The sequence below is a fragment of the Polyodon spathula genome, chromosome 4 (assembly GCF_017654505.1).
Source record: "Polyodon spathula isolate WHYD16114869_AA chromosome 4, ASM1765450v1, whole genome shotgun sequence".
NCBI lineage: Eukaryota > Metazoa > Chordata > Actinopteri > Acipenseriformes > Polyodontidae > Polyodon > Polyodon spathula.
The window spans coordinates 24,325,284-24,340,551 of NC_054537.1; the positions used below are offsets into that span (position 1 = coordinate 24,325,284).

Genomic DNA, 15,268 nt, shown 5'->3' on the forward strand with positions numbered 1-15,268 from the left:
TACTACCTCGCTAGGTTACTTAAATAAATAAATAAATCCACCAAGAAAAACAAAATCGAAACCAAAATAAAATAACCTGAACCGTGGATAAGGTTTTTCAGGAGGAAGAGAAAAGAGGAGGAGTTTGTTCCCCAATGCGGGTAGCTGAAGAACAGCCAACAAGCAAGAGATGGCAACTCACTATTAAATAAGCATCTGTACTATTGGCTTTAGACCCGAAGCCGTCGCTAGGGAGCAGCTCCACAACAGCAAAGGTAAAAGACCGTTCTACAGTAACCAAGAGCAGCGCGCAGTGTACAGTTTAAACAATGCCTCCCTCTGTGAAACAAACTTGCAGTTACTTACAGATATTAAAACACATATCCCAGTTATTACTGTAAAACGATTCTCTCGTGTACTACCTTTTCCTTCGTTTTGTTTTCTTTTCTATTTGAAATCTTATTTTATGTGCTCGCTTTTGCCAGCTGGTGCAATTTTTTGTGAAGTGCATTCAAGAAACCGCACTTTCTTTATGGCGTCGCACCAGCAGTCAAGAATTCAATCATACCTGGAAAATAACAAAATTGGCCCTCTGTTTGAGGTAAGAGTTTTAAAGCAACTTTTATGCATTCTAAAACGTTCATGCTGTGTAGTGCCAGGGGCTGTGGTACACCATGACCTGTGCAAACACACTGGTTGTTAAAATTGTGTGTGTATTAAAATGATTCATGTTACGGGAAAAAGACTTGAAACGAAATAAACACATTTGAAAAAATACAGATCTCTGTATATACATGTTTATGCTTTTGAACTGAAGTTGTTTGCCGTTTACACAAGTGTAGCAGAATATACCTTTGTTTTGGTGAACACAGGCAATATGTACAGTCCATACGGATAGTTCATTTTCTAACCGCACAATTTAAATGCTTCTTCCTCCGGTTTTTTTAAACGGTATAAAAGACAATTATATTTAACTCGATGTAAATCCATTTAAGTTGTTTTGATACAAAGGGGAGGACAGAAGACAAGCCTCTGTAATGTGATACACGAGCCAATAATTAAGGTGAGTTAAATTATTGTAATTACATGTTCTCCACAAACACTAGCCTTGCACACAATAAGAGCCGTCTAGGTGCAGCACAGACTGCAATGTTGATTAAATGAAGTGTCATGCTAAGGTGAAAATGTCAGAGTAATTTATGTGGTTTTATTTTAATAGCATGCTTGAGATTGGATTTACTGGTATGCTATTAGTATTAAATAGAAACAGAGAGTGTTCGCTTATTCATAATAATTCCAAAGGCTTTCAGCTTGAAACTCAAGCAATAGCCCTTTTATCTATCTATCTATCTATCTATCTATCTCTCTCTCTCTCTCTCTCTCTCTCTCTCTCTCTCTCTCTCTCTCTCTCTCTATATATATATATATATATATATATATATATATATATATATATATATATATAATATATGCAAGTACATAGCATGTATACAGTCTTGACAATAGATGTTTTGACAATAAATGTTTCTCACAACTCAAGTACAACTTAAATGGATTTACATTGAGTTCACATGAAGTGGTGTCTTGTAGTGGTATTTTTATAATTATATTTCACATTCTTCAGTTTATCATAAAGACCAGTGGTTAAAGTGGGGTGGTATACATACCGATAAGAAAAATAACTGACGGTATAGAATACCGGCAAAAGAAAAAATAAATAAATAAAAGGGGAACACAATTATATAAATGTTATACTGCTGGAAAACACCCCACCCAGAACTATTTAGTTTCAAACAACAACAACAAAAAAACTTGGACTTTAGTATCTATATGGCAAGAGTATGTTTCACTACAGGTCACACCCTTATTCTCTTCCTGTGGAGGTCACTGTACCCACAAATTGTATGCATGACTTAAATCTATTATTTCTGCACCTGATGCTGAGAGGCTAATGCATGCCTTTGTTTCATTGAGAATCGACTATTGTAATGCATTTTTTTTCTGGGATTCCAGTATTTGGCGTATCAATTGCAGCTCATTCAGAATGCTGCTGAAGGACTAAAACCAGAAAAGGTGAACATATTACTCCTGTCTTGGCCTCCTTACACTGGCTTCCTGTGCATTGTCAAATGGATTTTAAGATTTTATTTTTTTACTTATAAAGCCCTTAATGGATTTGCACCCAGCTATGTACAAGAGCTGCTGATCCCATACATTACTAAGCAGAATCTTAGGTCTCAGGATGCAGGGCTCTTGGTTATTCCAAGGATAAATACTAATAGCATGGGAGGAAGGGCCTTTTCTTATAAGGCGCCTACATTATGGAACACTTTTTTTATCAGAGAAGCTAGGAGTCTTGCTGTTTAAAAACGGCGTGATTGTGTAACTCTGTTTGATATTTTAATGCAAGATGGTTTGTGTAGATTATAAAGTCATGTATAATAATGGGGCTGATTATCTATATAAATCAAGAGGCGGTAGGTAATAGAACAAGGTACTGTGTATATCATTTGTATGTGAAATAACCTGTAAAAAGTTTTGTGATTGGAAAACGGCTTAGTTGTCCGATGTAATGAGAAACAGGAGAGAAAAAATGTGTAGTTAGAACTCTGTGGGAAGTTAGGTTTTTGTTTTATTTATTTTTATTTTCCTGTAAATAATAAAAACGTCACGAAAGTGCTTAACTTCAGTGTCTGTGTCTGAGTCTGCTGAAAAGGGGCAATCGAACCTTGGAAACAAGTGAAATATTTCACAACATATATGTGCATAATAATATGCGTGTGTGTGTATGTATATATGTATACATATATACACACACACACACACGGCTGTCAAAACTGCTTAATTATTAATATTAATTATATGTACCAGTAAAAATAAAAAATAAAAAATATATATATATATATATATATATATATATATATATATATATAGATATATGATGTCTACTCTCTTGAACGATAAATTGAAATTACATGTCGAGTTGCGACTATATGCATGTTTTCGGTTTTTCATTCAAAAATGTTTTAGGCGACTAATGCACCCTTGAACAGGGGACCAATTTTGCTGCTTTTAAGCCCTGGTAACACAAAGCCACTTTCAGGAACAGCGTCTTCAAACCTGATTCCAGGAGATCAAGAGAAGGGGTATTGCTGCAGAACTCAGACTTGCTCACCAGTGCCTAATTTTGGAAGTAACTAGCCAAAAGTAGCCAAATTGTGTTTTTTAAACCAGCCAAAAACCTGTACTTACATTTAAGACACACACATACACACACATATATATTATAAAAGCATACATAGGTGCAACATATTTATTTAAAAAAAAAAAAAAAAAAAACAGGTAAGTAATGTAATAAATGATTTATTTATTTATATACAGGCTTTTCTTGTTTTCTTCTCACAGTTTACAGTACAGGCACTGCTGTTCTTATTTGATGAGATCAAATGCTTTTTCTTTTTTACTCAAATTAAATTGTCCTGAACTGTCGGTGTATAGTCTATAAAACAATAAATAAACTAACGAATTCTAAAGTATATTTGTACTGACACTGTTCTTAATTTGTTACACATTTTAAAAAATAAAATTTAATTAAAAAAAAAAAAAAAAAAAAAACCCAAAACACACCTTATTTTACAATTAAACAAGAACCTCGGTCAAATGCATACGAATGTCAATCATATGTAAGAATCCCCATATTAACCAGTCCTGAGGAAAGAAGTAGGCGGGTTCACCATTTTCTTCAGCCGGATTTGCTGAATGCAAGTGTGGGCATTTATGTGATTTGTCATTTTATTGGATGCTTAGCTTCAGAACAAAGTCACGCCCCAGGGGGAGCGTGGTATAGTATGTAAATCATTGTGGTGACTGAAGTCCTGCCCTGATAATGACCTCATAAATCAAAAGGAATAGAAAAAAAAAAAAAACGTGCGTGATAAAAACAGCCAAATCGTCCAAGACGATATTTACCCACTAGATGTTTTAAAAACAAGCCATATTTGGCTGAAAAACCACCAATCTGGCAGCCCTGCAGCTCACGCAGGGTAGTGCTGATTGCGCAACTTGTAATAGACGTCATCATTATATGCTGCAGCCCGATCACATGATAAGGGTGATGAATTTAGTTACTAAAACAAAGTTTATTTAATACCGGTAACAATACTTAACCATAAACCCAAGGTTTGTGGGGTATTGGCCGTGGATCTCCAATTAATTCTCACAGGGTTAATCACTATGTTTAGTGTTCTTCCCCTCTCACACCGTGTGTATGGTCACATGGTAGGAGTGTTGAGGGTGATGAAGCATGATGTAAATTACAAGTTATGCATGCAGCACTACCCTATGTGAGCTCCCAGTTAGAGCTACGCTATGCGAGCCTTCGTTCTGCAGCGATATATTCGAGAAACTTTAGCCAAGTTTAGCCAATAAAAATGCTAGCAATTAATCGCGTAACCATATGATTATGTTGTAATCATTGTTTAAAATGGCTACGGATGTTTCAGTTAATTTGTGGTGTTTCCCTCCCTTTTTTTTTCACGTCTTTAAAACACTTTTGACATTTTGGCTGTCCAACTTCAACCAGATTGCCGTTGTCATCTGGCTGAAATCTAAAATATTTCCACACCAAGTTTCTTTGGCATTCGCCGTTACAGCTGCAGTAATTTAATTTTACCAGAATGCGCAGGGTAATTGTTCACTACTTAGCAGAAATGAGTAAGCTTTGTTCACATTGTTTTAAAAACACACAATTAGGTTTTACCCTGATATTAGGTATCATAGGATTTTGGTATGATGATATACCGTAGGTATCAATATGCCACGGAACACTACCTTGAGTAAAGTATTTTAGGTTCATGACACGAAAGTCACTTGTATTCTCTTTCTTGGCATTTTGTACTACTGTAAGTTATGGCCTAATGTTTTTATATTTATTTTTTAAATGTTTACAAATATCAGTTTGTCCAAATTATCAGCTGTCCAAATATTCCGGAAGGTTGATCCCCTACATGATAATCCAACACTCTGTAAGAACATGAGAACGGTCTATCCCTTTATGGGATTATGGCAAAGTGGCTGGTAAGGGGAACAGGTGTAGCGGTGATGCAGTTCAGGAGTGATAAGCAGACAGCGGTGATTCAGTGAATAAGTGCTTTATTGCTCTTTTTCCAGGTCTGGTGACCGTCAAATAATAAATCCCCGGCAATACACAACAATGTGTAAAGCATGGGGATGATGGAAACAAGGGCACAGTCCTAAACAGAAACAATGGCACAGTCACCAGTCCTGGGTGAATGAAAACGTGCAGGTGCTCAGTGCACTGCTGCTCTGGACAGTGCTTTCCTTTTGACAGCTCCGGAGGTGTGCGTTAACTGTCTATTGGTGCGACAAAAAACAGACAATGACACACAGACAGAAATAACACACAACACATATATCTTTTTAAACTCTGAGAGCTCCTGTCTCAGTCCTTCTCTCTCCCACCGTTTAACCCAAACGAAAGAAAAGATCAGCGTTACCCTGGCCCCTATATGTAATCCCGCATGACATCTAGGTAAACGGTTGCAGCTGCCTTATTACTTACAGCTGCCCCTCGTTTACCTTTCAGGTCAATACGGTCTCGCTTCTTTCCAGGCTGACCGACTTCCTAGTCCCGGAAACAAACTGTCAGGCCAGCCCTTCCAGATACTTCTTCTCCCATTCTTTAGCGCCCTCACAGGTAGGGAGGGAGATTTATCACCAGAACTCGTATTTCTGTCACAGGGATATATTGCTTTGATTTTACCAAGTTGTCCCACCTGGTGCACAAGTACCTGCAATGTTTTCAAGACACCCTTATTAAAAGACCCCTGTGAGGAAGCTACATGCTTAGGTGCAGTAATTCAATATCAAATAAAAATTAAAATAAGTAATCAACATCCATTGTTGAAACCAACAGCCCTTCAGAAGACATTGCAGTGTGATTTATTTCTCATCTCAAAATAAAAAATAAACTGAATTATGGTCTTCTAGTAGTCTCAGACATAAGTAAAATATATGCCAAGCTCTTTATACCAAGTCTAATAAAATTTTGCATGAAATTTGGTTATGTATTTGTTTTTGTTCATCACACAGTTAAAGAAATCTATCACCGCTCGGTTGTGTAGCTTGTGTTAGTTTTTATTTCTTGCAGTGTTCATTGAAAAGTACCATTTATTTAGTCATTTTCTGGAATACTACTCTGCTATTCCTAGTAAATGTATTCCGCTACTATTACTTTTTTCATTACTGGTGACAGAATAGAAAGTATATAATTAAAGTTTAAAGAATCCATTTTTTGGTGACCAAAAGCAGACAGACAGTAAACAGTGTAATGATGCTGAACAAAGCTAGGAGCAGACATGCTGGCAATAAAACTTCAGCAAATAAATCTGGAAGCAATCCTGTTATATCACTTTTGGATATGTGAACGGTGCCTCGCCAGCTGCCAGTGTATCAGTATGCACTGTAATTATAGGCAAGGAGATGTATGATATTGACTATTTATGAAAAAGTGAATGCTAAACAGTGAGGAAGTGAAGAAGATATTGCAGCTGCTACTTCAGTACCTCGGACAGTGACAGAGATACAAGGTTTTGTTTGTATGCTCAGTTTGCTACCAAGCACTTGAGTGCAACACAGGGTAGTCTGTGCTGAAGTCAGCAATTAAACTCACATTTATCAAAGTGTTCATTTACTGTTTTAGCTGACAACTTGAAATTTTGTTGTGGAAACTTGGCTTCGGTACATGGGTGTATTCTGTGATTTTTCAAGGTCAAGTTTGTGGTTTTTTTTTTTTTTGCAACACTGCCACCACCACACACAGTCAATGGGTCTCAGAATCTATTCTGAGGCAGTGGTTTTATATCTGTAGGGTTATCAAAAAAACATCATGCTAAATTGACCTCTGACCTGATATGGCTGCCATGTTGAGGTCACGTGACTAATGTTTAGTATGCAGCTGTATTCTTACAAACCATCCAGTCTTATATGACAAACCTTAGATTATGCATCTGCTTAGGTTAACAATTTGTAAAGTCTCTTGTTTGAGCATGCTTACCTTATAGTATTGCTTAACTGGGAATTGTCTCTGCAGTGCTTATATTAGGCTTACATTCTGTTCAGTTCTACAATATACTGTAACTGGCAATTTGTGAGTAATGTCAGCTCACCAATAACGAACTGCTAAAGTACTGGTGTAAACTTCAGATTTTTTTATTTAACCCTTGACAGATGGTATTAAAAATAAAATAATTTGTATCACGATTCTTCTGTGCAACACTGCAATATGTTCTACTTAACTGTTTTTGTGACAGTTTTGCTGGTGTCAAATATTTGTACAGTAGAGCATATTAAATCAAATAAAAATCTAGCGGTATCATATAAAGAGACAAAAAATAAAATAAAACAATCTATTTTATGAAACTGCTATGAAATAAGGATTCAGCATATTTCGCTCTACTCTGCACTCCAACCAGCAATAAGTATTATTAACTTGGCTACTCTGAGTTGGTCGTCAAACACAGAGAAAGGGTGTTCAGCCACTTAACGCAGTGCTAAATGTGTGTTGATGACACTGTATTCATTGACTTTGTTGGATCTTTTATAACCCCAAAGAGTACTAAGCAAGTTTTCTTTGCTTACAATTAAAAAGTTAATCAGTAATGTTAGGGACTGGCTGTACTGTAGACATGAATAATTGGAATGTGGACCAGCCTGTAACATGTCTTAAATATTTAATTAAGGAAGAAATTACTAATGCACACCCTTATCCCCCTGTGCTCAGGGAAAATACTTTATTTAATATGCCAAATAAACAGGAGTGCAGAACCAGAAATTAATGATGATTAAGAACACACACATGTCCTGGGATGTATGCAGATACAACATGTACTGTATATTGTGCAAACAGAGGGTATAATGTAGTTAAAAGATATTAATTCACAAGTGGTGTATTCATGAATATCAAACTGATTGTACATAACCCAGGGTTGGCGATTTTTTGGATTTAAAAAAAAAAAAAAAAAGGATTTGATTTAAATCTGATTTTTTTTTTTTTTTTGTAGTACCGTAGTTACCTACAGTAGTTATCTACAGTACCTCAAAACTGTATATTTTAAGGTTGTTGGAAATGGTGGTTTGTGAATAGTTACATACCAAACTAAACTACTCAAATCTTAAATGAATACATAAATAAAGCAAATGATTTATCCTTGTGGCATCCTCTACATGTGAACTACAATATGTGAACTACGCCAGAGAAAATTACCCCTCACTCATCCCAGTCATTCTTTTACTTTGTTTGGAGTGACACAGAAAGATTAAGTCAAACACATGCAGTTGTTACTCAGGACTACTTTGCTTTTTATAGTGTGTTCAATTGTTAAAGTTCCTGATTGCACCACTAAATAAAGCTGGTTTCATCGGGGTTTAACACAGTGCTCAGTTGTCTGTTTAGGACCCCACTGCATCAGAATCGATTTGGCAAATGTGTTAATAATGGGGCAGGCGCTCTGTAACAGGGCAAGACATACCTTCAGAATACCATTTCAGTGCAGTATTTTTTCTTTCACGTATTAGCTCCATTTATGTGCCACAGAATCAGGGGCAAGCGCCTTTCACACTTGCACCCGCATTTGTGCTGTGATCTGAATACAGCCCTAAGAGTTTTAGTTTCTAGACAGTAAGAGTTTAAGATGTTTGTGTTTTAATAAAAGGTTTTTAAAATAACTTTTCATGTCTTTTCCTTGAGAAACTATATAAAATAGGTAGTAAATGAAAATGATGAAAACAAAATCAAGTTATTTAAATCAGTGATTTAAATCGATTTGATTTAAATCGGCCAACCCTGTTTGAACCGTTGGCCCAAATGTTGATTAGAGCAAATGTTTCTTCGTCCCTGTTGCAATCTGGCTCGTGCTGTGTCTCAATCAACAAAAATATGGCTAAACAGAATAAACACAAATGTTCTTTGAGGAAGTGAACCCTTCACATAGATGTGGCTGTTTGTTATTTAGTCAGCTTATAAACGGTCAACATGCATTTTGTCTCGCTCGACCCAGGGACCTGAGTAGGAGTGCCAGTGTGAAAGGGACTTTAGATTCTCCTTCATACTGTTTTATTTATTTTTTTGCACTCTATTTACACAGCACATTTAAGTGAACTCCCTCCCAGCACACACTTGCGTGTGCTACAGTACCTAGAGGGACCGTGTGTTTTTGTATTCTACATGTCATTGTTTGGATAAATTACATTACTAATAGCCAGCTAAGATTAAAACATTAAATTAAATAAAAGCTTTTTTCCATAAATTTGTAACAATATTTAATGAAACAAACAAACTCAAGACGAGAGGCATATTTTAAAGTTCTAATAAACCAATAAAAAAATGTTTTAAAACAGTGTTGTGTCTAAGATACCACCCACAATAATGCTCACATAAGCTTTCTTTAAGCTTGACAATATTAAACAATGAAACAAAATGAAATACCTTTACTAATGAGCACATTCTACACAATATCTACGATAACTGTCTTGAATCTTTACAGATTTTATCAAAGCTTTTATTGTAGACTCATAGAATCCTATGTACAGTAGACATTTCAGAATGCATTTGGGTATCACTCAATCTTTATTTTATATAGCGCCTTTCATAGCGGACCACCGTCACAAAGCACTTTTACAAAATGTATTAACAAGAAAATCCATAATACTTTAAATACAGAGAAATGCATAATACATGTTATACAGTAATAATAATAATTTTAAAAAATCAATGCATAATACAGTGGAAAGTGCATAATACATTATAGAACCGTATTACATGAAATTGTACATTAAATACAGTGGAAAGTGCATAATACATGGTAGTAACATAACGTGAAATAGTAGCAGCAACACAGCAGCTAACAGAAGATATCAGGCTTAAAGAGCATGGAAAACAAGAGAGAACAGGTGGGTTTTGAGAGTTGATTTAAAGTGAGCGACTGTGGGAGCATCATGCACCAAAGCTGGGAGAGAGTTCGAAAGAGTCGTATCCATGAAGCTAAACGAGTGTTCTCCAAGACTGGTGCAAGCATAACAAGGGATAACAAGCAGCCCAGAGTTGGAGGGCCTTAGCTTGCAGGCAGGGACATAGGGGGTCAGCAGGTTGAGGAGGTACTCAGGACCTGTGTGATAAAGGGCACTGTAGGTGAGCAGGAGAGTTTTAAAAATAATCCTGAACTTTACAGGTAGCCAGTGCAGCTGGGCAAGACAGGGGGTGATGTAATCATGTTTTTTACATCCGGTAAGGATCCTGGTAATGACATTCTGGACTAGCTGCAGTCAGTTTATGGTGTGTGCCGGGACATCACCATATAGAGAGTTGCAGTAGTCGAGTCGAGAGGACACAAATGCATGACAAAGTATCTCTGCATCTGGGAAGGAAAGGTAGGGACGGACTGAAAGAAAATTTGACCACAGAGGAGATATGGGCATCAAAGGAGAGGTTGCTGTCAAGAAGTACAGCAAGGCTTCGTACTGTGGGGGAAGGCAGCAGCAGACACTTTCCAAGGTTAAGGGCAACTATATTTAGATTATTAAGTTGAGTTTTAGATCCTACTAGAAAGAGTTAAGATTTGCTAGTGTTCAGCTGAAGAAAATTGGCAGACATCCAGGCCTCGATGTCTTGAATGCAAGCCGAGAGCCGGACTATGGCAGAGGGGCTACCAGGGTCAAGTTTTAAGTAGAGCTGGGTGTCGTCAGCATAGGAGTGAAACATGAGACTGTGGTGGCAGATGAGGTGACCCAAGGGAAGCATGTAGATGTTGAAGAGAAGGGGCCCAAGAACAGATCCTTGGGGGACACCACAAGTGACTGGGTTTGCAACACCACTGCTTCCAGCACAGAAAACAGACTGCATGCAGCCAGGTAGGTAAGAGGACATCCAGGAGAGACAGATTCCAGAGATCCCAGCATACATCTGGTCAAGAAGAATGACATGATCTATGGTGTCAAACGCAGCTGTTATTTCAAGGAGGACAAGCACAGAGGGAGCACCAGCATCAGCATTAAGCAGGAGATCATTCACAATCCGGAAAGGAGCAGTTTCAGTACTGTGATGCGGCTGGAAGCCAGACTGTAGAGATACAAGCAGATTGTTATCCATGGAATGTTTCATCAGCTGACTGGCTACAGCCATTTCAAGAGTTTTGGAGAGAAAAGGGCGATTGGAGATGGGGCGGAAATTAAATAAGTCAGCCGGGTCAAGGGAGGATTTTTTGAGTACCAGCGTAACTCGAGCAAGCTTAAGGGCAGCAGGAACCGAGCCAGAGTCTGGGGACAGGTTGAGAGTGTGCATAATGGAGGGAGCAAGATCAGAAGCACAGAGGACAAGGTTAGTCTGCCAGAGGTCCAGGGGGCATGTGGCAGTAGTTGATTTCAACAGTAAACTGGAAACATCAGCAATGGAGAGAGGGGAGAAGGAGGAGAGGGCAGGAGGAGCAACCAGAGGAGCATCAAGTTGGTCAAGTAGTAGACTGGGTTTGTGGTGGGCGAGCGTGAGATAGGATTTATCATCAAATAAACTGTAGGGTTAGGGTGCACAGTGCTTTACTTGCCCCCATAACCATGCTGGAGAAAATCTAATCATTTAATTTTCTATAAGATTGCTATGCCATCTGGTACCAAGTTTTTAGTAATTACCAGTGGTCTTTTATTTTATAGTCTGCTTGGGAAAATTATATCACTGAGGGACCTGCTATTTGAGCACATATGCTATAAAAGGTGTCAAGAAAAATAAATGGGGAATTAAAAAAAATGACGTGAGTAATAGCACATAAAATGGTATATAGTTATATCATCTTGTAACAATCTCATTAAAGTTCAAAATTAACTTGTGTTTTTTTTTTTATGCCATAACTATAAATCATACAGTGTATTATTTTAAAACAAGTCCCATACTTCCCTTTAACTGTACACCTCCCTTCCATGCATTATTGCACCTCCTTTGTAACATTCCTCTGTTAAATGTTGCCTCTGATTAACAATATAGAAGCTTTGCACATTTAAATGACATTTGAAAGTGTTAAAATATACCAGGTGAAGTGTACAACACATTTTTACTTAATGACATATTCAAAACTGTTTTTAGCTAACTTCTTTTTTGTATGTGTAACAGGTGTTCTGTTACTGTGTGGGTATCCGCTGAGAAATGAGAGCGACACAGAGGGTTTCAGGTTGAAAACGCAGCACAGGCTTTCTTAAAGATCACAAGCAGTTGTTGGAGTGATAGGTGGCCGCCACTGACACACAAATTCAATTCCCCTAAATGAATCCCTATGATTGAAGGTAGTACTTACTGCCACAGTATGCTTGTTGTAGAAAGTGGTGTCAGATTATGAAATTAGATCTATGATTACCTGCATAATATAACTACATATTAACTATTTAAAATATTTTTTTTTCAATTTTTGTTGTTGTTGAATGTTGTGAGACAATAGTTTATTAGATTAATCAAGTAATCACAACTTTTGAATTGATTGATAATATTTTTATTATGCGTTTGTATAGTATTTAAAAATAAATCTAAAATAAATATCAAACTGCATTGCAAAAATTGTTAAATAAAATATAAAATACTACCAGAAAGGTTGCATGTGTTTAATTATGAGAAGGAAAAAAAAGAAAGAAATTGAAGCAACTGTGTGAAATACTATAAATCTATATTCATTTGACATACTTTAGCATTTTATAAACCTTGAGGGGGATTTTACAAATATACTGTCTCAGGATTGTGATCAACTGCCAGAACCAAAACAATATCAAGCAAAGCATTCAGTTCATTTAATGGCCTTGTGAAGCGGTGATGTTTAGACATAACCAACACTGTATGGAAAAAAGTATTTTTTTACGCGAAAGCAGAGGATTACTTCTGAGAAGTTAAACCTTGCCGCCCACATATTTCAAGTTTGCCTTATTTTCACTATGTTACTCAATTCTGCAAGAAAATAGGACATTTCTCAAACGGCTCAGTGCTAAGGAAAAAAAAAAAAATAATATAAGAACCAAGCCCTGGGCAACAAAGGTCACCATTGACTTAGATCATCCGGTTTCCAGTTTTCAGTAAAATAAAACAGGATTTAGTATTTAAGAGCTTATACTGTCAGCTTTTGAATTTAATCCATGACCGAATTCCATTCCAAAGTAGCCCTTTTAGTGTGGTCTAGGGGGCAGTAGCTTGGGTTCCTCCTCCATTGTGTTCCGCCTCTGCCTTGCTTTTTTGATTTTCCTCTATCCTCCTTTCCTCCTCCGCTACACTGTGCCACCTCTACAGTGGACTCCCTCAGGGGGCAAGTGAAGCTCACTTCCCAGCCTTAGAGGCCCAGCCACGTCTTGTCCTCCTCCAGGATGGTTCTCTGCGAGTCAGAGGGGATCTCCGGCCAAATCATTTTCCCGTTCACTCCCATCTAGGTTCCCCTTGGGGGAAGTAACCATGTACTCTTTCCTAAATATCTGCTTTCATCTGTGACAGTCTCCCTCTCTGGAGACCCCATGTTTATTTCTTTCTGTTTTTTCAACATTCCTGTCTCCCTGCGAGGGAATTGAAGCTCACTACACAGCCTTGGAAGTCCGACCATGCAGATCTCCCTAAGCATAGGTGACCCTTGTAAACCAGGGTGACTTCTAGATTTCTCTTTGATTCACTGGCTATCCTACTCTTAATCTCCCTTTGGGGGAAGTATCAGTTGTTTCATAGCCTTGGAGACCAATCAGTTGGTTCCTTGAGCCAAAGGGGAAACTTATCTCCTATTTCAATTCACGGTGGTCGTACTCCACACAGCCCTTGCTCCTGTTCTGTGAACCATCCATTAATGTTTCTGAAGAAAGTCAGACATTTAATTTTAGATATGTTTCTCCATGTTTGCTGAACTCGTTGCTTTAGAAGTTGTATTTTATTGACTTCAATTCAGTACCTTAAAATTCAGTCAAGCCACGACACAGAAAAACACTTGAAATATTATTAGTTTCACAGAATGGTTTGAAAGTCCTTGTTTCATGAATATAAAGTGCAGTCTTTTCTCCTTGCTCAACAGTGTTTTGCTGAGTTGGCATATATGCAACTACCAAATGGATAAAACCTGACAGGCTCCTAAAGTAAGTGAAAGAGAGATTGGATGCTGTCTTGTTGAATCTATTATGAAAGGAAAGAAATGTAATTGTAGGGACAGTTGTAACTTCTGTGTTTATCCATTAATAAATGTGTCCAATCCATTTGTCCAGTGACTTAGGAATCTATCAGAATATTTATGTATTCATGTTTGTCAGAATATGTATATATCTGTTTTAACATGTATTTAACATTGATGTGAATTAGTTACACTACATCCATGATGTATTAGCACAGCTGGAGCTACAAATCTCCAGCTATAATCTTTATTTATAAATGTCCTATTGTAAGTGACTGTGCATATAATGCACAGTTCGCAGCCTACCTCTGTAAAGCAGTTTGTGATGGTGGTCCACTGTGAATATATATATATATATATATATATATATATATATATATATATATATATATATATATATATATATATATATATATATATTATATTATATTATAAATCGGAATGTCTGATGCTGCATGACAATTGGCTGTTGAGGATTTTTTACCCTACATTTAAATAGTACAATGGACAGCGAAGCACAGTTCAATTAATACATTATCAATACACAACATATTAAACTTGAAGTAAATATACATATTGTTGTGATATCATTTAAAGTTTTCATTTCAACAAAAATACATGATTGACATTTTTAAATGTTTGGTCACTAACAAGACTAACATTGCGGTTTATGTCAACACTATTTACAGAGAGATTGAGACCAGCACTGCGGCTAACATAGAAAATGAATGCAACACAAAGCATGCCCTGTCTTGTGTTATCTCTTACTTTACAAGCTGCTGTGTTGAGTGCATGTGAGCGCAATACACGAAAACGCCTAGTAAAGAATACATTTTAGATGCTCCAAAACTATATATTATGGAGAGTTTAGACCTTCTTTTTAACTTGGAGATATTCTCCATGTATACATTTTCTTCCTGCTTTTGTAGTTTTTAATAGGGAAGCACTGAATCCAAGTTTTTGGGATTCGGGCTGAATACCGAATCCATCTCTTGGCTGAATACCGAATCATACAAAAATTGTCAAGAAAACTGAAGGAAACTGTTGAATGAAAAACAGACTGGCAGCTACTAGCAAGGGACGTGCACAAGCTATAATTTTGAGCC

General features: G+C 37.0%; 1 protein-coding gene across 5 annotated transcripts in view; it reads left to right on the forward strand.

Moving 5' to 3' along the window:
- The first annotated feature begins 249 nt into the window (after positions 1–249).
- Positions 250–15,268, forward strand: part of LOC121314344 (uncharacterized protein C8orf34 homolog) — a 150,807-nt gene continuing 135,788 nt past the window's right edge. For 4 of the 5 annotated variants that reach the window (XM_041247485.1, XM_041247487.1, XM_041247484.1 and 1 more), the window contains exon 1: positions 250–580. In XM_041247485.1, coding sequence (XP_041103419.1) covers positions 446–580 — 135 coding nt within the window. In that variant the 5' untranslated portion in view covers positions 250–445. Of the gene's footprint in view, positions 581–14,069; positions 14,131–15,268 lie in introns of all 5 variants that reach the window. The other variant, XM_041247488.1, reaches the window with a different exon arrangement.